Raw genomic sequence first — 27412 nt, 5'->3', positions numbered from 1 at the left:
CTTCCCTCAGGCTGTGTGCGGGCATGCAGACAGCCAGAACTAGGACCAAAGGAAGGGTCTGTCTCCATTTGGTCACTCCTAGGACTAGCATAGTAGACCAGGAGCCCTGCAAAATGGCCAGGTCAGAACTGCCCAGGTTTGGAGTCTCTACACCCATCAACAGTAACTCGTAACTCGGATCCTTTGCTACATGGATGGGTACAGAATAGCCAAATCCCCACCCTGGGCTGTTTCCACTCTGTTTCCACGGTTTCTACAGTGCAGGATGGACACGACATGGAGGAAATGTGGTGAATGCTCAAGCCTGTACTAACCGCCTCTGAATGAGATAGTCTTCCAGGATGTCAAGGCAGCGCACCATCTGGGAGAAGATGAGCACCTTGTGCCCCCCAGCAATCAGCTTAGGAAGGAGTTTATCGATGAGCACCAGTTTCCCAGCTGCCTGGATCATTGCCTGCAGCTGGAAGTCTGGTGCCTCCGGGCTGTGTGTTTTACGAAAGTCTTCCAGGATCTTCTCCTCCGCCCCTGCCAGGTGAGAAGGGATGTGAGCTCTTGGTGAGGCTGGCAGTGCAGCTGCCCCCAGCCTCCTGTCCACGGCAACAGCATGCAAGGAACAGAATCCATGCAGTTGATCGGATCTAGGGAGGCTGGCTAGAAACCTCCAGAAGCCCCTCTGCTCCTGTGACTCTACTCCTTCAGGGCTGGCACCAGCTCTTGACAGAACAAGCCATGTTGGGATGCAATAGAGGATTCCACTCTAAAATACCCCAGAAAACAGCTGTACATGGAGAGCCTGGGCAAGACCCTGAGGCTGGCAGCGCCCACCAGCAGACAGCACTTGAGGAGAGCTGGGCTGCCCATGAGGGCAACAAGGCAGATCGCTGCAGGTAGAGGGCCAGAGCTGGGTGAGCCCTGCAGGCAGTGACCAGTGAACGGTGCGGTGAGACATAACCCCCCCACCTCCTGTGCACAGCCCTCACCATTGATGAGATATGGGTGATTGCAGCACTTCCGCAGCTCCATCATGGTGTTGATGAGGTTGGGCATATTGTGCTGGTTGGCACCCTTGGACAGGAAGGAGAAGTTCTTCTCCAGAATCGCCCGGTAGTATTTCTTCTGGATGTTGGTCAGCTCCACCTCAATGATGGTTTCCTGCTTGGGTGCCAGATTCTTCTCCACATCATCCTTCAGCCGTCGCAACATCATGGGCTTCAGGATGGACTGCAGCTTCTTCACCTGCCAGAGCAAGCGCAGAGATTCACTCCCTGCATGGCAAGCACAGGGTGACAACAGCAGAGGGGCCTGCAACACTAGAGCCTCTCTAGGCTGGAAACCCTCTACAAATGGCCCTGAAGAAACTGCACTGCTGACAACCAGGGCAACTTTAGGATCTAGCTCCCCTGGAGCAGGCATGTGAGTGGCTGGCCCTGGGCCATGAACTCGCACATTGTGGGTAGCCTTGGGTACATGTGTCTGCTGCAGGAGGAGGAAAACTGGGAGCTTTGCTAACAGCTGAGATGATGGGTGCTCCATGCGTCCATGCCTGCTCCCCTAGGATGATGAAGCCAGACACTTAAACAGCAATGAGGCAACCCAGGGGACCGTGCTGCTCCCCACTACCCATGCTCAAGGGGAACTTTGGAGGATGGTTCCCCAGGGTAACCTGACAGGGTGACAGATCCATGGACTTACTGACCTCCTCACTCACCCTCTGGTCTCAGGAACAGACCAGACGGGAAAGCTGGGTGTGCTGAGCTGCTCAGGCGTGCAAGGAGCAGTGTGGAGCTAGGCAGGGAGAAGACCCTGGCCTTGGCACAGGCTGGTCTCCTCTCTCCAAAGCAGCACTGGCCCATGGGCTCTGTCAGAACTTTGCTTCTCCTGGCTGAGCTCAGGGCCGGCATGCAGCACTGCACCTTGCAAGGGACAGACCTTTAAGCAATGAGAGGTCTTGTTCACTTCCACAAAGTATATCCGAGTGCGTGCCTGGCGTGGTGACCAAGAGTGCCGGTGACCTGTAGGAACAGTCACCAGCCTCACTCTTCTAGGTACCTGCTCCTCTGTCTTCAGGTCCCCAAACTCCTCCAGGAAGGCCGTCTCTGAGGGAAACTGTTGTGGCTCCAGGAAATTCAGGAGGCTGAAGAGCTCCTCCACTGAGTTCTGTAGGGGGGTGCCTGTCAGCAGCACCTTGTGCTCCTGGGTATACACAGAAAACAGGTTGAGGGCTCAGACCCACTAGCTAGGTCCAAGGGGCCCTGAGATCACAAAGCTCCTTTTTCTTCCAGACCCAGAAATGCACTGTGTGACCTGTAGACACAGGCACTCCCAGAAAGGCTCTCTTGGCCGTGGTGCCAGCCCTTATGCAGCTGCTGCCATGTGACACTGCCATGTGGCTCTCAGCACACTCCCCAGGATGTATCCCAGTCTAGTTGTGCAGCAAGAATGGGCAACACTGAGAACCCCACGCTGCCCCCAGGGCTCAGCCCTGCTCTAGCATGAGACCCTCGGCAGGGTTGTGTTGGCACATGGACAGTGATGCTGACAAAGCCCAAGCCCCTGTACACCTGTGGGCAAGATTTCCCCAGTGCTTTGGCAGATCAGAGCACTGTTGTTCTGGGCGCTGCCTCCCAGGGCTCACCAGCAGCTCTGTCCCAGCAGTGCCAGAGCCTGGGGCACCCACTCACTGTTCAGGCTATAAACCTCCTGCCAAACCTAACACGGGTAACATCCTCAAGCTTCACAAGCTATGAAAGAAGGGCAACTGTATGGCTGAGAGGCTCCCATGGGACTTGTGCAAAGGAACATGAGGGTTATGAAGCGGAGACAGCAGCAATTCCCCTTAGGCCCAGGCTACTCACAACCCAGCAGGGGCCTGCACAAGATGCAAGATCACCAGAACATCAGACTGATAATTTCTGGGGACTTGGTCCAGCTACAGGTGAGTGTGACCAAAGCTGGGTAGGGCTAGGTGATACAATATGCCTGATGGCCCTCAGTCCAGCAAACAGCCACACTGCTTTCTCCAGGGCTGTGAAGGATCTGGACATCCAAATCCACATCCCGGATCAGCTCATTGATCCCTTTTTCACTACACACAGTCCTGCACCCCCAGCCCTGCCACAGACTGGTCCCATGCCTGGAGAGTGTTAAGAAACCAGCTTGAATATGGCAGCCCTGCTCACCACAGGGTACAAGGCACACGGCAGCGAAATGATGCTGTGCATGGCTGCCCAGCCATTGCCTCTGTTTGCTGAAGCAGCCCAAGCTGTGCTGCAATGGCCAAGTAGTGTTCTGCTAGGGAGTGCGTACAGATGGGAAGGACATAGGAGGAATTGTCTAGCTGTGGGTTAATATTCATTACACGTCAGCAGAAAAGTTTGTGATGGCTGCAGATCACCAGTGCCCCATCCATCAAAGGGCCCTCCATCAAACTGGCACTCCTTCGGTGACCTGATGGGTCTTGGCCAGTCTCCCCTCTGAGACAGGGAGCTCTCAGCTCTGGCCCTGTGCTAAGCAGCTGGCAGTGACACCTGATTGCTTGGCATGGCCACCTCTGGCCCACCCTGCTCTTGCATGAACCTGGGCAGGACGTGCTCACCAGGGCCATGAGTTTCAGCCCCTCCAGCAGCTTGCAGTTCCTGTTCTTCAGGCGATGGGCCTCGTCAATGACCACACAGCGCCACTGGATCTTCTTCAGCTCTGGGCAGTCAGCAAGGATCATCTCAAAGGTGGTGATAACCACCTGGAACTTGAAGATCCCAGGGAGAGGGTTGCCCTAGGGAGACATAAAATGTATGCAGTGCTTGACTCCTGCAGGCAGCAGGGCACTGTCAAGCATCCTGGCAGTCCACACAGGCTGGCCACCATGTCAGTGTTAGAATCTGGATCCTGGCTGTGATTCTCCCTGATTCATCTCCCTCACTCAGTGAGCAGGTTCCTGCAAGCCTTCATGCTGGCTGCATGTCTCCAAACCAAATACTACTTCAGGGCAGAAAAATAGGCCTGGGCAAGAGCTGTGGTTGGGACTTAGCTGCATTTTCCCCGTTTTGCAAGAATGGGGCCTGTTCTTCACTCATACACTGTGCACTCAGCCCACACCAGCAAAGGGGTCTTAAAATATCATCTTGCTCTCTCTGGATAAACCACAAGCTCCACATGCAGCAAAGTGCTTCCCAAGTAAAGGAAGCTAGAGCTGGAGGACATATTCTGGGAGTGCTGTGTGCATCAGTCACCTGTGTGTCCCTGTACACCATCTCATACTGCTGGATCATCTGCCGGCTGATCTGGCTGCCGTGGTACACGATGGCATTCATCTCCGTCCAGGTGCGGAACTCCCTCTCCCAGTTGGTGATAGTGGAGAGGGGTGCGATGATGAGGAACGGGCCATGGATGCCCATCAGGAAGATTTCTGAGAGGAAGGTGATTGACTGGATTGTCTTCCCCAGCCCCATCTCATCAGCCAGGATGCAGTTCTTCCTGCAGAGATGGGCAAGAGCAGGTTAGTGCAGCTCTCAGGGGCAGGAACCACCCTGTCACTAACTCCTCGATGTGATGTCAGGCATGTCACCTCCCCTCACACCTCTCTGACTCCATGGCGTGGAGGGTTGGAGACATCAGGACAGTGCTCCAAGTGGCCCAAACTGGTCTGGGTAAGCCAGACCACCCAACCTCTTGCAGATGATGGCCTTGAAGTTAGTGTGAAAGACGCTGCCCTTCAGGTGCACACTAGCCTGTGAACAATGCATCTGATTGCCTGCTGCAGATGAGGACATCACAGAATCACAGAATCATCCAGGTTGGAAGAGACCTCCAAGATCACCTAGTCCAACCTCTGACCTAACACTAACAAGTCCTTCACTAAACCATATCACTAAGCTCTACATCTAAACGTCTCTTAAAGACCTCCAGGGATGGTGACTCAACCACTTCCCTGGGCAGCCCATCCCAATGCCTAACAACCCTTTCGGTAAAGAAGTTCTTCCTAATATCCAACCTAAAACTCCCCTGGCACAACTTTAGCCCATTCCCCCTCATCCTGTCACCAGGCACGTGGGAGAACAGACCAACCCCCACCTCGCTACAGCCTCCTTTAAGGTAACTGTGGAGAGCGATAAGGCTGCCCCTGAGCCTCCTCTTCTCCAGGCTGAACAACCCCAGCTCCCTCAGCTGCTCCTCGTAAGACTTGTTCTCGACCCCTCACCAGCTTGGTCGCCCTTCTCTGGACTCTCTCAAGCACCTCCACGTTCTTCTTGTAGCGAGGAGCCCAAAACTGAACACAGTACTCGAGGTGTGGCCTCACCAGAGCCGAGTACAGGGGGACAATCACTTCCCTAGACCTGCTGGCCACACTGCTTCTTCTACAAGCCAGGGTGCTGTTGGCCTTCTTGGCCTCCTGAGCACACTGCTGGCTCATACTCAGCCGACTCTCAACCAATACTCCCAGGTCCTTCTCGGCCAGGCAGCTTTCCAACCACTCATCTCCCAGCCTGTAGCGCTGCTTGGGGTTGTTGTGCCCCAGGTGCAGGACCCGGCACTTGGCCTTGTTGAACTTCATACAGTTGACCTCAGCCCATCGGTCCAGCCTATCCAGATCCTCCTGCAGAGCCTTCCTGCCCTCGAGCAGATCGACACACGCACCTAACTTGGTGTCGTCTGCAAACTTACTGAGGGTGCACTCGATCCCCTCATCCAGATCATCGATAAAGCTATTAAAGAGGACTGGCCCCAGTACTGAGCCCTGGGGGACTCCACTAGTGACCGGCCTCCAACTGGATTTGACTCCATTCACCACGACTCTTTGGGCCCGGCTATCCAGCCAGTTTCTAACCCAGCGAAGCGTACGCCAGTCCAAGCCATGAGCAGCCAGTTTCTTGCAGAGAATGCTGTGGGAAATGGTGTCAAAAGCCTTACTGAGGTCAAGGTAAACCACATCCACAGCCTTTCCCTCATCCACTAAGCACGTCACTTTGTCATAGAAGGAGATCAGGTTTGTCAAGCAGGACCTGCCTCTCATAAACCCATGCTGACTGGGCCTGATCGCCTGGTTGCCCTGTAAGTGCCGCGTGATGACACTCAAGATAATCTGCTCCATGAGCTTCCCTGGCACTGACGTCAAACTAACAGGCCTATAGTTCCCCGGGTCTACCCTCCGGCCCTTCTTGTAGATGGATGTCACATTTGCTAGCCGCCAGTCGACTGGGACCTCCCCTGATAGCCAGGACTGCTGATAAATGATGGAAAGCAGCTTGGCCAGCTCCTCCGCCAGTTCCCTCAGTACCCTCGGGTGGATCCCATCCGGCCCCATCAACTTGCATACATCCAAGTCCTGTAGCAGGTCGCCAATCATTTCCCTGTGGATTGTGAAGGCCACGTCCTGCTCACCATCCCCTTCCACCAGCTCACGGTACTGGGTATCCAGAGAACAACTGGTTTTGCCACTAAAGACTGAGGCAAAGAAGGCATTAAGCACCTCAGCCTTTTCCTCATCTCTCGTCACTAAGTTTCCCCCCACATCCAGTAAAGGATGGAGATTCTCCTTAGTCCTCCTTTTTGTGTTGATGTATTTATAAAAACATTTTTTGTTATCTTTAACGGCAGTAGCCAGATTGAGCTCCAGATGAGCTTTGGCCTTTCTAATTTTGTCCCTGCACAGCCTTGCAACATCCTTATAGTCCTCGTGAGTGGCCCGCCCTCTTTTCCAAAGATTATAAACCCTCCTTTTTCTCCTAAGCTCAAGCCACAATTCTCTGTGGCGTTAATAACATGCGTTATTTCTGCATTCCTGCCACAGGAATGGGTCACCATCAGCCTGACCAATACCAAAAATCAGCTGTATTTTAGACCCATAGCTAAGCCTATACTATCTCCAGAACACATCAGCATTCACCAGGGAGAAACATTCCTAAATACTCAATTGCAAAGCTAACAAAAACACAATTTTTCTGGATGCCGCCTGTCAGCTCCAACACGGGCAGCTCTCAGCAGCTGCTGTCAGGCCCCTCCTTCTTCGTTCTGCTCCCCCAGCCCCACTGTTCTGCAACAGCATGTGCTGGGGCCCCATTGCCAATGGGACACCTCACAGGAGCCCAGGGCTCCAGCCCCTCCTCACCTGTTATACCAGTTAAAGAGCAGCCAGTTCATTCCTTCCAGCTGATATTCCCGCAGCTGGTTGCTGTTCTTATACTCCCGGGACTTCTCCAGTTTCTGCCAGGACTCAGATGCTGGGCGCTCCTAGGAAGAGAGAGCAGGAACAAGATCCATGGAGATGAAAAGACTGCTGCCCAGTGTGGTCAGGCCCTGCTTCTGGGACTGCACACCAGGACAACACTTTAAAACTGTCATTGACACTCAGCAGATTCACAGAGAGGTCTTGGCCTCTGGATCCCACCCACAGATCCCACTAACACCTTCAGAGGGGAGGATACTGGGCTTGCACTGAAATAGCAGGGACACAAAGGTCACCACTGCCGGGCCTTAAGAAAACGCAGATAGTCCCTTCCTGCCCAGGGCAGTGAGCTGCCAGCTGGGTACGTTACCTCTGGGTACGTTACCATGTGCTTGATTTCTGGAGGGATCTGGAGAGCTTCAAACTCTTTAATCTTCCCTGGGTCAACATCTTCCTCCAGCTCCCAGGTGCTCTCCTCATAGGGCAGCGAGCACCACTTCACCAGGTAGTGAGTCACCTCCTGCAGCACATAGAGAGGCTTGCAGACCAGAGCCGGGCTCACACTGCTCAGCCCCAAGGTGCAGGCTGCAACTGAGACTGAATCACAGCAATACTCAGTGGCCTTTGAATCCCCCCTGTGCCAGGGGCCCCCCAGGAGTAGGGTTCAAGCTGTGCAAGGCTGGAAAGGCCTGGGGTTGGTCAGAGATGACATGTGATGGATGTGCTGGGTCCAGATCTCCAGCTGAGCTTCCCTCCCTCTGTGGGACACGTAGCCACTCACCTCCCCGGTGTCAGGGTCTTTCGTGTGAGCCACCTCCAGAATTCGATCTACCTCCACGTAGTCCGGGTTGAACAAATCCTCATCAGGCTGTGAGATCAAAAAGAGAGGTAAATTCAAGGTGATCCCAGGATTAAACAGATGGTGGGTGCAAGAAAACAGCTGTGGGACATCTGTCCCCAGGATGCTGCTGGCTGCACACAGCATACCAAGTGCCCATGGACACAGGTAGGTGACATCTGTCGCTGGGCATGAGGATGCAGGGAGCCTTGCAGAAGGCAAAGCCCTCACTTTAGAGCAGCTGCTGGCTCCATGCTGCCCTTGCTGGGAGGCAGGACTGTCTGTCCCAGCCCATCTGGCCCCGAGATACAAAGCCCTGAGCTGTGTGCTCCAGCTCATATACAGCACCCAGAGCTGTGACTGCCACAGACCGGAGCCACACATCGCACCACCTCGGTCCCTCCAGTTGTCCCCTCATACACCCCAGTCCTCTACAAGGACTTGTTCTCTCTTTCTGCTTCTCTCTCCCTCCCCACTTTCAGCTCAGCAGTCACCAGCACCAACTGCTCACGAGGCAAGGCCTCATCCTCACACCAAAAAAGCCTGGGGAGGATTGCGCTTTAGCCTAGCAGTGGTCCTTTGGAGAGACACATGTCTAGGGCTTGGGAATGAGAAAAAAAAAGACTTCTACGTTCACAGCTCCCCAAGCCCCACTTAGTCACAGGAAAGAGCAGTTTTTCCTTGCTAAACTGTTAACGGTATGATGTGTTCCAATGCATGCTTTTTCTTTGCATCCTGGGAGAGACCCCAAGCAGACTCAGGAGTGAGAAATTTGACACACACACCCAGCTTTGTAACTACAGCCATGGAGAAATTTTCATAGCCTACTGGCCCAATTTACACTCCTAGGGGACAGCTTGAGGAGATCCAACAACTATCTCTAGAGCAGCAAGATAGATTATAGAACACCTTCCACATTGAACACAATTAATCTGCTTACAGAGCAACATAGGCAGGACCTGCCCTAAGCCCAAGTATTTATAGGTCTCTCTCCCGCAGCATCTCTGCTCCACCATGAGCAGGCACATTCCCCAAATGAACATAGAAAGCACCTTCAGCACTATGTGCTGCCCTCCCTCCCATTGAGCAAGACTTCCAGGGTTGGCAGTACCCAGCAAGCGACATCTGTCACCCTGCCTGTACCTCCTCTGGTGACACCATGGGTGTTCAGGGCACTGTCATGGCTTGCTCAGCCACAGCACTGGGCCCAGCTGTGCTGGGGAAGGCAGTGGCCACGCGCTGCACTCAGCTCTCACCTCTGTAAAAATATGCTTCATCTGAGCCTGCTTGTTCCGGAAGCGCTTTATCTTCTGGGATATCCTGGGATCCTTCTCCAGCTCCTCCAGAGTCGCCCACTTACAGTGCAGGTAGGAGCTGCAGAGGGAAAAAAAATCAACAAAATGTGACCAAAGAAGCCCTTGGGCAACAACCCCATCCACCATACAGACAAGCAGGAAGCTCCCAGCAACCCAGAGAACATCCAGCTCATGCCTCGCCATGTGGAGCCCCAAACTGAAGAAAGCCATGGCCAAGACTGAGCACTGCAGCTGCAGTGGCTTGCCTGCCCTGCACAGACTGGGCCTGGCTTGGGAGGACAGCAGTAGCAAGGCAGGGATGCCAGGGCTGCAGCTGGGGCTGGGAGCCGCAGACCTCGCCCCGGCACACACAGTGTGCACCGCCGTGGCACAGGGGACCACAACGCTGCACGTACAAGTTCCTGTACTTGACGTAGAACTCCTCCATCTCAAACGTCAGGCCGCCGGGGTGAGCCTGAAACCAAGGGAAGGAGAGTCAGTTAGTGGCACCCGGAGACCGTGCAGAAAATGGGGGGCAGGCACTTGGCGTGGCACCTGCCTCGCAGGCTGCGGCCCTGGAAAACACAGTGCAAAACCACCCTTGAGGATGAGGGGACTCAAACACCTCCTCGGGACCAAGACCAGGCCTGACTCCTCTCCAGAGGCTTTCTAGTGCCCAGGAAAGGAGAGGCACCACATTACTCCCCAACCCTGAGGGATGATGCTCTGGGTACACCCCAGCAGCATCCTGCAGGAGCAGGTGTAAGGTATGGCATGGCAGCACGGACTGCTGCTGCCTCTCCCATGACTGATGAACAAAGGCAGACAGGCCTCACCCCTCCTCTGCCCAGGGACCTTCAACCCCACTGGCACCTTTGTCACTCACCTCCTTCTGCACCATCCTAGAAGCAAGGATCTTCTCGATGATATTGGCATCATCCTCAGGAGGCTCCTGGGGACAGTGGGAAGAGAGCAGTTTTCCTGGTCTCTGGCACCCTCCCAACATGGAGTGGCTGCTTGTCCTCTCCCAGCCCACCAGCCCAGAAAAGAGGAGGAAGCTTGGGAGCTTCTCCACTGAGACCAAAGGAAGGAAGGTGCCCTGCCACCAGCAATCTCTCTTGCTGCCACCTGCCCTTGGCCAGGGTGCTTGGAGGGGGACAGGACCAGGGTGATGACATGGATGTGACTGGCAGAGTCTCCTGGCCTACTGGGGCAAGTGAGCAGGGCCAGAGATGGTGAGCGAAGGATGCTCCAGCCAGGGCCACGCACTTCGGCGGCCACCACTGGGACAGAACAGCCTCCTTCCCTCTGTGGGCTTCGGGCCTGCCATGAAGAAATCCCCCCACGAAACCACAGAGCTCTTCCACTGGCCACCTATGAGCTCCCGCTCCACAAACTCATGGTGGAGGTAGCCCTAACATCATCCTGCTCCCAGTCCCAAGACAGAAGGCACAAATGTGGCCATGCTTTGTGGCAGGAGCAGCCCCACAGAGCACTGCAGGCTGGCAGCTTTTGCAGCCTGAGGGCTGCTGGAGGAGCTGTGCACCGCCCCAGAGAGCTCCTGAGAAACACAGCCAGGATCCAGGGAGGAAAGCTGCAAGTCCAGGCCCTAGAGAGAGCAGCCCTGGGACCTCAGCATTCCCATCTTGCCCCATCAGGTCAGTCCTGATACCGGGAGCAGCCACAGCCAGGCCGGGCCGAGCCTGCTGGCAGGAGCCCAGCGCAGGCACGCGGCGCAGCCTGGCTGCCGTGACACAGCCTTCGTAACTCTGGAGCTGGGCACATCGAGGCAGACATCCGAGACTAAGTGCAAAGGAAAGCAGGCTGGCAGCGTGGACACCTGCCAAAGGCAACCCATTCCCTCTGGCTGTGTTGAAAATCTCACTTGAAGGGAGCACTCCCAGGAGCCCCACAGGGGCACGGCCCCGGGCAGCAGCGGAAGGAAAGGACAGCACGTCCTGAGGGTGCACAGCAGCCCTCTGGGCAAGGCTGGGGGCATCAGGCCAGGAGCCATTTACTGGCTCAGCAACAGATCTGGCTAATATCCACACCGAAGCCTTGTTAGAAGGGGACTAGAGAGGGCCACAAGAACACCATGAAAACAATTAGTGACCATTATTAATATCTGGCAGCTTTGTGGGTGACCACGGAGAGGCAGCGAGCTGCAGGTATCTGGAACGCAGAGCAACAGGAGTGAAGAATGAGCTCAGTGTGCAGAGGAGGTAGGGCAGCGATGCCCAAACTGCAGTGACTCCAGCTGGTCCCTGCCCGCAGAGCAGGCTGGTTGCCAGGTTGGCTACACTCAGAGGGACTGATGGAGAGTAGCACTATGGGCAGTAAATGATGCCCTGGCACCTACAAAGACCTTGGCTGGCATAGCCGAAATACTAGGTTAACTTCATGGGCAAGAGCTACAGGGACAGGATCCAAAGGTGGGCATGGGCAGAGGGTTGGTCATGCATTCAAGGACATCTCCAGCTACATGACATGTCCTAGAGGCCTTAGCCTCCCAGCAGGAGGGGGGAGGTTGGACCTGCATGACTCTTACCTATCCCTCTTTGCACTCAGACTCCCTGCAGAGCCAGCTGGCACGCTCCTGGACACATGCACTCCCACCCCATCCTTGTACTGGGATCCTACACTTCCTTGAACCTCACAGTGACACCCCCGGGATGTCCTGAGATGCAGAAAGCCCCACCACCCCAGCCCCAACTCCAGCCCTACCTCTGCCTGCCATGCCAGAGTGGAGGCGGAGAGCGCAGAGGTTCTCCCAGCTCCCAGCACGGCTATTGTCTCACCGTCATCATCCACCACCTTGAAATCCAGGTCCTCGTTGTATTTCCTCCTCTTCACCTGCCGGCCAGAGCGGCGTTTCTGTGTATGGGATGAAAGAGGCAGTCACGGGGGAGATGGGCAGCCCAGGTACCCCCCTTGCCTGGTGTGGGGATGGGAACTGGAGGAGAGAAAGCCCCATGGCTGCCTGATCTCCATTTCCCCCCCTGTGCTGGTGGGGTGGAGGTGGTGGGACAAACAGGCCACCATCAGATGTAAGCCCCTGCACTGCTGCAGAGGTAGAGCAGCTTCCATCACTGCTGTGCCAAGGCCTCTGTCAGTGCTTTGGAACAGAGCATGACCTGCACAGCTCTGCTGGCCCCAAGGCCAAAGGCAGAGGAGCCCTGCAGGGGCACGCAGCTCCTACGGTGCCCACCAGCCTCCCTGTGCTGTCCCGGGAAAGGGGCACTGCAAGAAGACACAGAGGACAAGGCTGCCTCCTGGTGCCCAGCTCTTCTCCCACTAAGATGCAGCCAGGATTTCCCCAACCAGCAGCCAGCCATACCTGGCTGTCAGCCGACTCCACACACTCCTCTGGGCTCTGCACGGACGGGCTCAGGAGATCCTGATCCAACTCCAAAGTGTCCACTGGGATCTCATTTTTCCTCTTCCCTTTCTTCTTCTTCTCCACGGGGGTAGGCCCCTGCTCCTTGCTGCCAGGACAGACTGACAGTTAGACTGTGCTCCTTGCTACCAGGACAGACTGGCAACCGGGCACTGCTCTGGGGATCCTGGGGGAAAGCCAGCAACCACCCGTGCTGGGCTCTGCTCCGGGCCCTTCTTCCCACCTTGTCACACAAATGCCAGCACAAGGCTCCTGGGCCTCCCTCAGCACAGGGCGAGCCCTTCCTCAGACCACCAAGTCTCCACGTGACGGCAGAGCACGGCAGCCTCTGCGCCTCTGCACAAGCTGGGAGGCCCAAGGCAGGTACCCACGTCCTGCTCAGGTGCAAGGATGACCTCCCCACCGCCAAGCAAGGTCTTCACCACTCAGCCCCAGCAAGCCAGGGCAACGAGGCGCCTGCTCTGAGCTCTCACCACACGACCTGCGCTGCTGACGGTTGGAAATCCTGTTCAGCAGGCGACACAGTCCTGGCACACGAGAGCCAGATCTACCCCAGCCCAGGGAGACCCAGCCATCCCCGGGGTGGGATGCATGTGTGCTGCAGCACCCTGCCAGACCCTGCCAGGCTTCGAGGCAGATGTTGCTCCAGCTCTTGGCTTGTCTCCCGGAGCCACAGCACCAAGCCCCGCCTGAGACAGCAGCAGAGCGAACGCTGGCCTGTGCCTGGAGCCTGAGAGCATCAAAGACACAGGAGGAACACAAGTCCCGGACACCCAGCTGTGAAACGGGTCACCACGGTGTCACCACGGCTCCCCACGGACACACAGCAAGGCTCTGCCACATCAGGCAACTGCCCTCAGCGCTCAAGCCACAGGCCAGGCCGAGGCACAGCCACGGAGGGGATGTGGGCCCCGCTCCCAGTGAGTGCCAACACCTCCCTGCAGACACAACGTGCCAACAAGGGCCACTGCCCCAGGCCACCCGGCCACCCCCAGGCACCCGGCATGCCCCAGCCAGAGCCACAACCAGCCTGTGGCAGGGAATGTGCCCAGGAAGCACCGGGGTCAGAAACGCTCACTCCCAACACCACCCCGTCCTTACCCGCTGCAGCAAACACTGCTAAGGGCAACATTTCAAAGAGCTGGCGCCTGCCCCCGGGCTGAGCGAGGAGCCCGGGGAGCGGAGCTTCCCTTCCACGCTCACCGTCAGCCCTGCGGTTCATCCCCTCCGCTTCCAAGGCTTGCACAGCTGCAGAGGAACAGTTGGTTTCAAAACCATGCCTAGGTTTCACCCCCCTTTCAAGAGACAATCACTGCTTGTCTGGGACTCGCAGAAGCCAAGCAGTTAAAACTCTGCTGTTCAGGCCAAGAACGGCCTGGCCGTGTAGCAGCGATTCAATTAGAGGCCCTGAAAATGCACTGAGAGTATTGCTTCCACCGAGCAATAACTCCCAAGATATTGATTTGTAAGTCACAATTAACAACTGCTTCATTCATGAGCCAGTAGTTGGCTATGATTAGAAACAATTTAGAAGAAATTATGCCACCATTATCTGCCACTTAGAGGACTCCCAGCAATCATTCCATTTGCACGGAGCACCCACCCCGCCTGCTGCTTGCCTGCCGTGAGCCTCTCCTGCCACCCAGCCCCACGGCCCCGGCCCTCCCCATGGCTGGCAGCAGGCTCCTCCACGACACCGGCAGCTGTCTGCACCCAGCGGCTCCTACTGCGGGTGTCTTTGCCGGCTGTTGAACCCAAGCCCAAGGCAACCATCCAAGGAAAGGCTCGACACGGGGTTGTGGAGGGGCAACGCTGCCAGGAGGAGCTGAGGACCGGGCAGGAGCAGACCTCGCTCCTCCTGGAGGGTGCAGATGGGTGGGAGGAGGCACCCTCAGCTCAAGCTCAACTGGGAAAGAGGAAGCACAGAGCTTTATGGCACCCCCGAACTCCTGCACACAGTTTCTTGTGGCTGGACGATGTGTTACGGAGTTACGTCAATTGGGATTTTTTTGCACTGAGCAACCTCTTCGCCAAGGCTTCTCACATTGTCCCCAGGCACCTCACCCGGCCCTGGCACACGCAGGTCCCCCTTGGCCCTCCCCTGCCCCCAGCCCCTGACTTGCCTTTTGCAGCAGGGACCGGGGCCCCCAGGTCTGCAGCTAGGGCTACCCCCCCACACCCCCACACCCCGCCAACCAGTCTGGTGCCCCAGTGGGCAGGTCACGCTGTCATGGTCTGCTCTTAGCACTGTGAAAGCGCGGATGGCAGCCAAGGGACCTCCCAGGTGGCAACAAGCTCCTGGACAGCAACCGTGAGTGCCTCCAGGAGCCCAGGCCTCCAAGGTCTGCTCTTCCCCACACTTCGCCTGCACTGGCTTTTCTGAAAGCTCCCACTGCAGGGGTGGACGCGTGTGAACTGCCCACACAGCAGTCTCTTACCGGTGGAGCGGAGGCAGCATTGGGATGCCAACTGCATCCCTCCTCCCTGGCAAAGGTAGAAGCAAGCTGCCTTCAGGGCCTCCGGTTCAGCCTCCCGCCGGGCAAGGCCACAGCAGCCCTGTGCGCCGGGCACAAGGCCAGGCTGGGCTCAAGGCCAAGCCGGGGGCTCTGGGAGAGCCACGGGAAGGGGTGACCACACAGCCTGCCTGGCCACAGGCCGTATGGACCAGACGGAAATCCTGCTTTTTGGGAGCAGGGAGGGTTAAGAGCAGGCGCTGACCCTGCAGGGGTGGCACAGCCACGTGTTGCTCCGGGACTGAGCCCGCACTTTGCACTTGCCAGGAATCCTTCAGGTGCCCGGCGCTGCCTTTGCACGTGCCTCATCCCTCCCTTCCTTGCCTGCAGCCCCTCTCCTTCCCCCTCTTCTCCAGCCCAGCTCCCCCCAGGGACAAAGCGCCCAGCTCCGTCCCTGCCGAGCTCCCCAGCAGTCTGGTGTGGGAGCTTTGCTGCCCCGTACCAGCACACACCAAGCAGCACTAGCAGGAGCCCCGGGCACAACCGTCCCAGTGCAGGCTCTGTGGCCCTGGCCTCTCTGGGATCCAGCCACCAGCGAGCTCCAAAGGAGACAGACCCCCTGGGGCAGGGGCAGATGTGGGGCTTGTGCCGCTCTGCACACAGGCAGCCGCAGGGGGGGAGGCGGGCGGGTGGATTCAGCCCGTTCTGGTGACCATTTCCGAAAAAGTTCCTTCGAGAAGCTCTACCAAACCGACGTTTTCCAACAAAGAACGGTTTTGCTGAAGAATTCCCAGCTGGATCCTGTACTAGTCACATTCACAATACAAATACATTCATCCTATGGGTTATTTACAGCACAGGAGGAGGGCCCAGCTCCAATCGATAGGCCTGCTTTTTGTGGGACTCTCCAAAACATTTATTCTTGCCAGTCCACAACAGTAAATCAAGCGATGCTGGTGCTGTTGACACCTGCTCTGCTATCTGCATACATTCCCAATTAAGAAGAAATTGGAGCTAAGAAATCAGAGCTCCTTTTCTGGCCAATCAGCCTGTTAATTAATAGGATGAGGAATTACCAGAGGCTGTGGCATTCAGCTGCGCAGTACGAGCGAGCCCTTAGGCCTCCCAGCTGCAGCTCTGCTACGAGCCCACAGCTGCAGCTGGGGGCCAGCTCCTGTCTCCCCAGGAGGCAGGCAGCAGCCGCTGGGCTTCTCCCCCTGCCCCCAGACACAGCACCGCAGCTGCACAGCAGGGACGGGTCCCAGACCCGTGGGAGGGAGAGGGGACGGTTTGTGCTCCACCATCCTCCCACAGCTGACCCGAGGGCCTCTGGGCTGCATGGGGAGCGCAGCGACCCTGCCCTTGCTGACAAGGTAAGGTGAGGTTGGTTCTTGCTCACATATCCTCTTCCCGAGCCCCAAAACAGATGCAACAGGCCCTCTGTCACACAGCGCCTTGCTGTGCTTCTGAGATACCTCCCTAAGGTCTCCCTGTCCTCCAGGACACTTGGCACAAAGGCCAAGCCAAGGGGACGCCAAGACTCTTCTGCTGGACAGGGCACCGCTGACCCTGTGGTCTCACGGGGTCTCATCCCCAGAACAGCACCCGCCCGACCTGTCTCTGCATGGCCAGAGAGCTCACCTGGCCTCCAGACCCGTGCGTCCCTCGGCAGGAGGAGCCCGCATGCCCCACACGAGCAGCCAAACGGTGGCTGAGCCCCAGCTGCACCGGCACAGAGACAAAGTCACGCCAGCACCCACCTGCTCTTCTTGGGTCTTGCTCTGGAGGCAGGCTCAGAGCCACTCTTCTTGTCTTTAGGTTCCTTAGGGGCTTTGGGTTCCCGAGGTTTCCGGGGCTTCTTGGCCACCTCCCTCTGTTTGGGCTCCTTCTGCTTCTTGGGCTCCTTGGCCTTTTTAGGCTCTTTTGGTTCTTTAGGCTCTCTTCTCCTCTTTGGTTTCACCTCCACAGCTGCTTTTTCTCCCCCTTCCTGTTCTCCCTGATCCTTTTTCTTCCGTTTCTTTTTCACCCCCGTGCCTACGCCCCCAGTGTCCTGCATCCCGTTCTGGGCACTTGGCCGCTTCTGGGGAGCTCCGTTGGGCTCCTCCTCGGGGCACTGGCGCTGGCTGCCCACGTCCGCGGCCGTCACCTGGTGGGGCACCTCGTCCTGCTCCTCGCTGCTGGCAAAGGGGTCCTGCGCCTTGCACTCCCAGGTGTCCGAGGCATCCGACATTGGGGAGCGGCTCAGCACTTTTAAGCTCGACAGCTGCAGAGAGAACAGAAACGCGGTGTGTGAAGCAAACGCCACATAGAGAAACAGTAGGTGTTTGCAGAGAGGCTGCTGGAATACAGCCCCGGCAAGGCTCCGCGTGCCGGGAGTGTGAGCCACGTCCCTTGATGTACAGGGGACCCTTGCTGAGGCCTAACGGCCACCCCATGCAGACACAGTTCAAAGGGCAGGACCCCCTGTCCCTGCCTGACAGAGGCTGCCTGGTTCCCCCCTGGCCCACAGAGGTGCAGGGAGAAGGTGGCTGGCACCTCTCCTTTGCCCCCAAGCACAGCCCCAGCTTTGGTCGCACCCTCCAGCACCTTACTCTGCTGAGACCCCGAGTGACCCCCGCGCTCAGGCCACCTCCTGCCCCTCGCCCCGAGCTCGGACAGGAGCGCGGGGTTAGCGCGGTGCCTCTCCCAGGGGCTGCTCAGTACCTGGGTCCCCCAGCCCCAAATAGCAGAGCTGCTCTCCCTGTTCTTCCTCCATTTCCTACACATTTTCCAGCAGCGACACCAGCTCCTCTTGAGCACCTGGAACGGTGGGGCTGGTACGGGGCAGCCCAAGGAAGGGAAGGCTTCACTCCTCCTTCTAACAAGGGCTGAGCTGAGAACAGCATGCTGCCACGGCCACCCCCCGCCCAGGGCCCTGCACCGGGATGGCAGATCAGCACTGACCAAATCCAGCAGCGCAGCCTGGGTTGGGAAGCTGCTTGTCCACGTGGCGTTCGGTGGCTGTCCTGTCCCACCACGTGGGGGCCTTTCCTTGGGGAGAGGCTGCTCCAGAGGGCACAGCCAGCCCCCTGCTCCCCGGCCAAGGCTCATACCAGTGGGTACGCAGACTTCTTGTGAAAACTAAAACGCGGTGGGTGGTAACAGCTTTGCATCGTAAGACACAGAAGCGCCTTATTTCTCCCCCAAGGGCCGAACCCGCTGCGTCTCGCAGCAACTGTGTCCCAGGGGCAGAGCCTGGGAGCCATGGGCTGGGCTCTCCTGGCACCCCGAGCCCTGCCCGCCCCGTGCCAGCACGGCTGTTCCCCTTCACCAGCCGCTTCCCTGGGCTGAAGGCAAGGGGTTGGCCCTGGGACTCCCAGAGTCATCCGGCTCCTCAGATATTGCAGAGCTGCCTGAGCATGTAAATATTTATGTCCTGCGGGCTGAGGACCGGATCCCATTCATGGTGGTCCAAGCCCAGGGCACCCTGCACAATGCCCTTTCTAATTGGAATTAGACAGACGCCTTACGCGGAACAGCCCGCGCTCGGTGCCGGCTGGGCAGGCTGCGCTGGCCTTTCTGTCCACGCACAGCTGCCCCCGGTGCCCTGCCCTGATCCTGCTGCCAGGCTGCTCCAGCGAGCTGGCCGCAGAGTGCCACTGCCCACGTGGACAGAGTGCCCCCAGGCAACTGAGAGGAACCCATTTCGTGCAGGCAGAAAAACAGCCCTGCAGATGCCGCCTCCGAGCCCATGGGCTAAGCAACAGGGTCAGCCCCAGCCGCAGCCTTTGTGTTTCTCAGATCTTGCTAGCTGCTCGAGCACGGGATCAGCTGGAACAATTTACTAGATCAGCTAAAAAGCTTGCAGACCCCCCACAAGGCTGGATCTCGATTTGCTTCTATGCTGCACTGCAGTCAAGTGCAGATACCAGGCAAAAAGCAAACCTTCAGCATCCTAGCATGGCAGGAGTATGACCCACTCCTTCCTGGCCCCAGCTTGTAGCTTGAGTCTCACAAGGCGTTGCTGGCTTGCAGGCAGACCTCCCAAGAGGAACAGGGCTGGAGACAGCAATTTTGGTGCCATCCAGCAGCAGCGACGCCATCCCCTGCTCACCATCGGGGCTGCAGCAGGCGCGGCGCCGAGCACCTGGAGCAGCTCGGTCCCTGACAGCCCGTCCTGGGGGCACTGAGGCACGGCAGCCAGCCATGGGAACGGGGTCCCTCTCGTCGTGTGCACCAGCTCATCCCAGAAAATCAATGCTCCCCGCCGCCTGCCTGGACAGCTGGGAGACTTGCACGCTGGCTGTGGGCTTCTTCCACAGCGGCCGGCACCTCTCCCGGCACTGAGCAGAAGCCCTGGAGATGAGCGCACATGCTCCAGGCCGGGGGAACGTGGGCACACCCACAACAGCAAACGCTCTTGCTTCTGGCAGCCCCAGCAGACACGATTGCTGCAGGCAGAGCTGCATGGACCGTGCTGCTGCTGTGGTCATGTCCTGCCAGGCAGATGCAACCTCTGGACAGGAGAGGGACTGATGTCAGCATTCAGAAGGGAGCACCTAAACTGGCTGATGGTTTCCACCACTGCATGCTGGCCAATGTCTCCAGAGGTCCCTCTGGCCCTGCTGAAAGCCAGGATCTGCAGCTCTGACCCAGGCTGTGGGGCCTCAGCAGGTCCTGCTCCTGGCATCGTCTGCGAGCCCCAGGGCCTCGGGCCACACCTCACATGTGGGCTGAGAAAGCTGGCAGCAGAGCAGGCCTCCAGCCGTGACCTACTTTGTGGGTCCGGTCTGTGCTTGCGCTGTGCTGCTTCAGCAAGTCAGACCAGGCTCTTGGGTGACTGCTCGCAAAGACGTCCCTGCCTGCCACAAACGGTGCTGCAATAGGAAGCCGAGTGCTGTACAGAAACAACCACGACCTGTCAGAAATTCTGTGACATCGCAAGCACACCACGGGATCTCTCCTCTCCTCCTGCAACGCCGCTGGGCAGCCAGCAGCCCCTTCACCTCCGAGCAAGCCCACTGCAGCAGGGCTGCAGCACCCCCGAGGCAGCGCTGCAGGCTCCAGGTCCAGCAAAGCCAGCACTCACCTCGGGACACCCTGTGGGCATCAGCTGCCAAAGCCTGCCGGGATGGGTCAAAGCTGAGTTTTGGGACAAGACAGCAGCGCTTGCCTGCAGCTAGAAGAGCCCAAAGCTGCCCTGCCATGAAAGGGATGTCGAACACCAGCGTGTGGGACTGAACAGCTCATGGCTCACTCAGGCAGCAGCTGAAAAGGGGGTGCCAAAATGAGGCACCTCCACACCGCCTGAGCAAGGACTGCCAGCCCCTGACGCCCTTTTGCACCTAATCCTAGCCCTAACCTGCTTGGTTTGTCCCGAGGACAGAAGGCTTCATGTCACGCTGCTACAAGCCTATGGCAAGCTCTTGCTGTCCACATGGGACTGCGGTGCCAAGTACTCATTTGTGGTCGGCTTAGTGCACTGGGGAGAGCTAGGGACAGGCTTTTCCTACTTCCCCTTGATGAGGTTCAGTTTATCCTGGTTTCTCTTCAACACAAGTCAACAGGAAAAGCCTGGGAAAGCAGAACAAATGTTATCTGTGCTCCTGCGTGGCTTCAAAGCACGTTTGCAGCTTGCCTACCAGAGCCTTTGCAGCTCCCAAGAGCACACTGTGACTGTGGGCTCCAACGCACGTGGTGGCGTTCAGTTCCAAGTGATAAGATGCGGGAAAAAAAACACACTCATTTTGTTTTGATCCTGCTGCCCTCCTAAGTGGCTTCTAATTCCCAAGATGTGATTATAAAGAAGCATTTCCTCACCACCCTCTGCCCCATTCCCTGTTTTGTCATCCTCCATCGCATCTTTCCTCTGCGGAGCTCTCTCTGCCCAGCACAGGTGCCAAGCAACCTTCTCGAACAGAAGCACAAGCTGCCCCACCTCCCAGACCATCTGCCTTACCCTTCTCCGTGCCTCTTCTAACCCCACTGGGCTTGGGGTGGCAGCAGGGAAGCACTCAGTATCGAAGAGGTACCACACAGCAGCAGGAGGATTTCTGCTCCGTTGTCTCTCCCTGTCCGAATCCTGAATGCACCTCCGTGACGACCTGCAAGCAGAGGCCAAAGCCCCCTGCAGTGTTTCAGTCTCCTCCACGGGCGGGGACAGCCCCAAAGGAACCCATACAGCCAGTACCCCTGTATGCGTTACTTGGCATATCTTAAGATTTTTCTACAACTCTTCCAACTCGGTTTCCATTTCAGCATCTCAGATAATCGCACGCAGCAGGCACTGTACACCCGCCTTCCCTGTGACTTTGGGGAACGCGGACCGAGCAGCACCGGCAGGCACCATCAGGTGCCTTCTCCCCATGCTGTGCTGTGAAAGCCAACACAGTCCTCCTATTCTTTAGCCAGTCATTAATTCACAGGAATACCTCTGATCAGGACACCACTCATCTTCTTTAAAAGCATTTTGCGAGATGGTGTTGGGAGCTGCTGCTGGCGAACAGCTGTCTGCGAGTCCTTCTGGTCTTACCCACATCTTTAAAACCCACAACAGATTGCGAGGGGGGACTTTTCTTTACAAAAGCTATCCTGACTAATCACCATCGTAGTATTTTCACATATAAATGCATTAAACTGAGCATTTATTGCAGTTCCTAATGATTTACCCAATGCACAGGTAAATCTGTTGGTCTCTGATTTCCCAGAGGGGCCCCAGCTCCTTTCTAAAGCTGCATCGTGTTTGCTGCACCCTCCCTTCCGCAGGCACGGCCCTGACAGGTGACGACTCCTAACAAGGGATTCCCAGCATCGCATCAGGCTCCTTTACAGTGACAGAGCAAATACCACCTAATCCTGCTGGCATGTGTTACTTTGCTCAAAAAACTCTTCATCCAACCCCGCAATTGAAGGGCAATTCTCGTGCACACCTGCCATCAGGGATGGCTCTGGGTTCCTAGCAGAGCTGTTCTGCCAATGCCCTTTTTCCGCAAGCACTCACTTGACACCTCAGTTGCTGATTTACCCTGTGGCTCCTCTTAAGGGCTTTTTAGTCTTGAGATATTTGAAAAAGAATTTATCAGATTTCATGCTTTTAGCAAGCTGTTCCTAAAAATATTTTTAGTCCTGCTTTGTTAGGGGTTTATTTTAAATTCCCAATGTGCCCTTTTTCTCACAACTTTTTTATTAAAGATGAACATATTTTTACATTGAACAGCCTCTTCTACTGTCTTCTGCACGTCTTACGATGTACCTGCGTAACCCTGCAAGTTTTGTTGTTTCTGAGGTGTTTTGGAGAGGAAGGGGGGAAGGAAAGAAGACTAAATCCAGGTATTGGTAGGCAATGCATACCTCCTCTGAGCCTCCCATACAATACCCAAGCAGCCTCCATACTCCTTGTATCATTTTTATCCTTAGAGCTTTTCCTTTGAATTGTCTCTCAACTAGCATTTTTTTGGTGAGGACTGTAATGATTTTATGTTTTCAGAATACATTTTTATGTACAGTTTATACATTCTTTAATTCCCTGAGGAACCTTCTACAAATTACATTTAATACGGATCCCTTGGCAAATCCCTCGGCAGGAGCTGGAGCACAAAGTCTTTTCTCATGTGTCGAACTACTGTCAAAGAGAAGGTCAGGAGTGAAAAAAAAAATTAAAAACTCCCCAGAGTGCCATAAAGGCTAATGGAGAGCACTTATAATTGCACTATCCCATCAGAGGGCAAAGCCAAGGTTAGGGTGGGCCTCAATGGTGTGTTTCCTTAACTTAAAATTGTTTTGTTTCATGTGAAGTCCCAATTTGCCTCAACTTCCTAGCTTTTATTCAGGACTTGTGGGAAACAGCACCAGAAGGTGCAAGGCACCGTGCCAGCTCCTGCCCCGGCTCTGGGAGGGCTCCCTTGGTCTCCCGAAGCGCAGCAGCGCAGGGCTGGCCGGCCGGGCATGCGGCTGAGACTGCCCTCTGCGAGCCCCTCGGCATGGAGCAGGGCTGGGTTTGCAGGGACCTCAGGGGAGAGCTTCCAGCTCCCCTTGGCCACGTGTGTGGGCAGCTGGGGAGCGGTGAAGTTTAGCAGGGGCTGCCCCCAGCTTGAGCTGGCTGCGAAACCCTTGCCCTTGCCTGCTGGAGCCGGGCACCTGCAAAGAGAACAGCAGCGAAAGGAAACGACAGAGAACGGAAGGCAGCTTTGGGTGAAGATGGGAGAAAACTGGGCCCAGGCACCTGGCAGGGTACAGGAAAAGGATCCAGACTTGGCTGGCTGGGGCAGAAGAGCCTGCACCTTGTGCACAGGCAGGAGGGAGCCATCGTGCACCCAGAGCCACGGCCAGGGAGACCTGGCCACAGTCCTCCTGCACTCCCAGCCCCGTGACGGGCAGCCCGGCGTCACCCCTGGCCAGTAAAGGCGGCCCTGGTTCCACAGCGTGAGCACTGGTCACGCAATGCCAGGAGAGGCTGCAGCAAGAGAGGCCCCTGCTGCGCAGCAGAAGCCACAAACCGGCAGGGCAGCGTGGTGGGGACGAAGCGGACCTCGCACCGGCACGGCCGGGAGCTGGAGTCTCCTCCCCGCCCGGCAGCATGGCCTTGCCAGCGGGGCAAAGCTTTGCCACAGCCCCGGGGCCTGTACTGCAGCTCCATCCTGCGAGGAGGCCAAGCCCTTCTCACCGGCATCGCCCGGAGCCGAGCTCAGATGGCACCCGCACACCGTGTCCTTGGTGGGCGGCGTGATCGGCGCCAGCAGCAGTGGCCATGCCACGTGCTGCCTCGTGCCTTGCAAGCGCCAGCACGATTTGATTCCCCTCTGCTGCAGGCTGGAGCAGGGCCCCCTGCAGCCCCCCAGGAGGAGCACGATCCCTCTGAGGAAGCGTGCTCAAACCCCACACAGATCTGTCCTACGCAGGGAGCCTCAACAGGGACACCCTGACAGAAGGGTTCCTCAAAGGCTTCCACGCTTTTCAAAACCAGCCCAGCGCCTGGGGGCTGCCCAGCGCCCCTGCTGCCTGGCTCCCCTCCACGGCACTGCCTGCACCCGCCAGCAAGGCGGCCCCCAAGGCCGGCAGCCCGAGGTGGGCAGCATGGCCCAGCTCTGCCTCCCCAGGACGGCTGCACTGGGCAGGTCCAGCCCCACAGCTGGCTGCGGAGCACCCCGAGGGGCGTGGAGAAGGCAGCTTGTTCCATACGCTGCATTTTCACAGGCTGCTGAGCCACCCTCGCTGGCAGCTGCAATCCCCACCGGTGGCGTGCACAGCATGGGCTGTTGCATCCTAGCTAACGTCTGTCCACACCCCTTGTTTCCAGCTCTTATTGCAATGCAGCAGAAGCTAAAAATACACAAGTGCCACCCTCCGTCACGTCTCCGAACAGGCTCCGCAGTCGCCACGGGATGAGCGTGACGGAGGTGGGGGCTGGCTCCGTTCCCAGGGCACTTCACTACAGCTGGGAAGCTCTGTCCTGCGGCTGAGCTGGCCCCGGCGGCGCGGGTGCTAGGCAGGGGGGGGGACGCTGCGGTTTGGGACCAATGGCATGGTGCCCAGAGGACCCTACAGAGAAGCACAAGCAGCAGTGGGGTGAGCAGCCCCTGGGACAGCGGCTCTGGGGGCCAGCTCGAGGAGCAGGGCAGCCCCGGCTCACCCTGCCTTCATCCTGAGCAGAGCAGCTGCCCGCAGGCTGCTAAGCACAGCACGGCTCCTCCGTGCAGCCAGCACCAGGGCTGCTGCCCCTGACTGCCTCATCAAGACAAAAAAGCCCCAAGTATGCCAGGAGCCCAGGGACACAGCTCGGGATTGAACCACGAATGCCCTCCCACAGTGAGCCCCAGCCCTCCGGCACAAGGTCCCTCTGCTGTTGGGCGAGCTCTGTTTATGGCCTCGGCACCATTTGCAGTAGACGAGACATCAAAGCTCACGTTTCACTAAAACAGACCCATAAAATTCAGGAAATAGCTTCGTCTCCTGCAGCGAGTACTGGAAGCAAAGGCAAAGCAGGGCTTCCTTCAGACGCACCGTGGGACACCGGACTGCCGGAGGACACAATGCCGGTGGGAACGTGCGCTATGCCCGCCAGAGCAGTACCCACAGTCCTGGGATGTTCTCGCTGCCCACTGCCTCCCCACACCGCTAACCTTCTCCAAACCCAGGCTCAAAAACCAGAAGAACCTCCAGGGGCAGGCAGGAGCCTAGGACTCGCACTGCTTCCCATCCTCTACCACTCCGACAGGCAAGAAATGTTGCTCTGCTCCCACAGCCTGGGCAGGAGGGGGCCGTTTCCACCCCTGCAGAGATTTACAGGCACTGTGGGATAACTGCACTTATTTTAGTTTGGTATTTCTCAGGTTATTCAGCATGGCAGAGCTTGGCAGAAAGTAGCAGGAGCAGCACCCTGCTTACTGTGGCAGAAACAAAGCAGACCCTTTAGCGCCCAGGCAGGAGCAGGACACAGCCGGGAACGCTGCCTGGGGAAGGACGGCGCCGCCGAATCCGCTGAACCTCCCGGAGAAAACCCATCGCTTGCCATCGCTCCCCAGGGAACCAGGCACCCCCACCCCACCTCCATCAGCCCTGGCACGCTGCTTCGTAAGTCACGAGGGAGGTGACGGGTTTCACGAGTTAGTCACAGCTTGGTGACAAACCCACCAGGTCTTCACGCATTGCTAAGGAAGCGCAGTGATGCAAGCACCTCCCCTGCCTGCCCCAGCAGCAGCTCAGCGGCAGTGCCCTGAGGACAAGCGAGCTCACGGCGCTGCCGCGGCTCCTGCAGGTGAGTGGCTGGCAGAGGTGGTCCTGGGAACCACGCAAGCGTCTTGTCCTCTCTGGAGCCGCGCTGCTTGACAAGGCAGTGGCTCTCCTTGGTGCCACGAGGAGGGGCTGTGTGCAAGGTGCAGGCAGCTCCTGGGCGCAGGTCCAGCCCCAGGGGAGCGGGGAACAGCCCAGCCCCTCTTGCTAGTTCTGTCCCCAGCGCTACTCAGCAGGTGCTGCAGAGAGCCACCGAGCACAGGGAACACCGCTGCCATTGCCTCCTCCGCCAGGAAGTCAGCCTTCCTCCAGGAGCGCTGCCTGGCCAGGCTTTCTCCCAGACATGGAGCTCACAGTGGCATTTGTGACTACTGCCCACACCCTTCTGGAGATACCCAAACACGGCTCTTGCAGAGCTGGTGACCTCAGGAACGCTGAAGCCCACTCCACGACATGCTGTAAAGATTGTCCCGCGCTGCTGCCAGTTCATAGAATCATAGAATATCCTGAGTTGGAATGGTCCCGTATGGATCATCGAGTCCAACTCCTGGCACCACTACCCCAAAATTCAGACCATGTGACTAAGTGCAGTGTCCAAACGCTTCTTAAACTCCAACAGGCTTGGTGCAGTGACTCCTTCCCTGGGGAGCCTGTTCCAGTGGGCGACCACCCTCTCAGTGAAGAACCTCTTCCTGATGTCCCACCTAAACCTCCCCTGCCTCAGCTTGACACCATTCCTGCGGGTCCTAACACTGGTGACTAAAGAGAAGAGATCAGTGCCTGCCCCTCCACTCCCCCTCGTGAGGAAGCTGTAGACCACGATGAGGTCTCCCCTCAGCCTCCTCTTCTCCAGGCTGAACAGGCCAAGTGACCTCAGCCGCTCCTCATACGTCTTCCCCTCTAGGCCCTTCACCATCTTCGTCGCCCTCCTCTGGACACTCTCCAACAGTTTTACATCCTTTTTGTACTGTGGTGCCCAGCGCTGCACACAGTACTCGAGGTGAGGCCGCACCAGCACAGAGCAGAGTGGGACAATCACTTCCCTCGACCAGCTAGCGATGCCGTGCTTGATGCACCCCAGGATACGGTTGGCCCTCCTGGCTGCCAGGGCACACTGCTGGCTCATATTCAACTTGCTGTCAACCACAACCCCCAGATCCCTCTCTGCGGGGCTGCTCTCCAGTGTCTCGTCACCCAGTCTGTACGTATAGCCAGGGTTGCCCCGTCCCAGGTGCAGGACCCGGCACTTGCTTTTGTTAAACCTCATGCAGTTGGTGATCGCCCAGCTCTCCAATCTGTCCAGATCTCTCTGCAAGGCCTTTCCACCCTCAGCCGAGTCTACAACTCCTCCAAGTTTGGTGTCGTCGGCAAATTTGCTCAAAACACCTTCTAGTCCTGCATCTGAATCGTTTATAAAAACACTAAAGAGGACTGGCCCTAAAATGGAGCCTTGAGGGACCCCACTGGTGACCATCCGCCAGCCAGATGTGGCCCCATTTACCACAACCCTTTGAGCCCTGCCCGTCAGCCAATTGCTCACCCATCACATGATGTTTTTGT

At 57.4% G+C, this 27412-nt stretch overlaps 1 protein-coding gene across 1 annotated transcript in view; it reads right to left on the bottom strand.

Annotated features, from left to right (window-relative positions):
* CHD6 (chromodomain helicase DNA binding protein 6) overlaps nucleotides 1-27412 on the bottom strand; it is an 89089-nt gene that overhangs the window by 33418 nt on the left and 28259 nt on the right. The window contains exons 4-18 of the mRNA XM_050714016.1: nucleotides 21084-21228; nucleotides 16906-17408; nucleotides 12633-12780; nucleotides 12020-12169; nucleotides 10182-10247; nucleotides 9712-9770; nucleotides 9257-9374; nucleotides 7944-8030; nucleotides 7533-7682; nucleotides 7106-7227; nucleotides 4230-4473; nucleotides 3596-3772; nucleotides 2050-2193; nucleotides 981-1236; nucleotides 315-525 (exon numbers count right to left, since the gene is read on the bottom strand). Coding sequence (XP_050569973.1) covers nucleotides 315-525; nucleotides 981-1236; nucleotides 2050-2193; nucleotides 3596-3772; nucleotides 4230-4473; nucleotides 7106-7227; nucleotides 7533-7682; nucleotides 7944-8030; nucleotides 9257-9374; nucleotides 9712-9770; nucleotides 10182-10247; nucleotides 12020-12169; nucleotides 12633-12780; nucleotides 16906-17408; nucleotides 21084-21228 — 2580 coding nt within the window. The remainder of the gene's footprint in view (nucleotides 1-314; nucleotides 526-980; nucleotides 1237-2049; nucleotides 2194-3595; nucleotides 3773-4229; nucleotides 4474-7105; nucleotides 7228-7532; nucleotides 7683-7943; nucleotides 8031-9256; nucleotides 9375-9711; nucleotides 9771-10181; nucleotides 10248-12019; nucleotides 12170-12632; nucleotides 12781-16905; nucleotides 17409-21083; nucleotides 21229-27412) is intronic.

Source organism: Cygnus atratus, chromosome 16 (assembly GCF_013377495.2).
Source record: "Cygnus atratus isolate AKBS03 ecotype Queensland, Australia chromosome 16, CAtr_DNAZoo_HiC_assembly, whole genome shotgun sequence".
Taxonomy (NCBI): Eukaryota; Metazoa; Chordata; class Aves; order Anseriformes; family Anatidae; genus Cygnus; species Cygnus atratus.
This window is presented reverse-complemented; position numbering and strand designations above follow the sequence as displayed.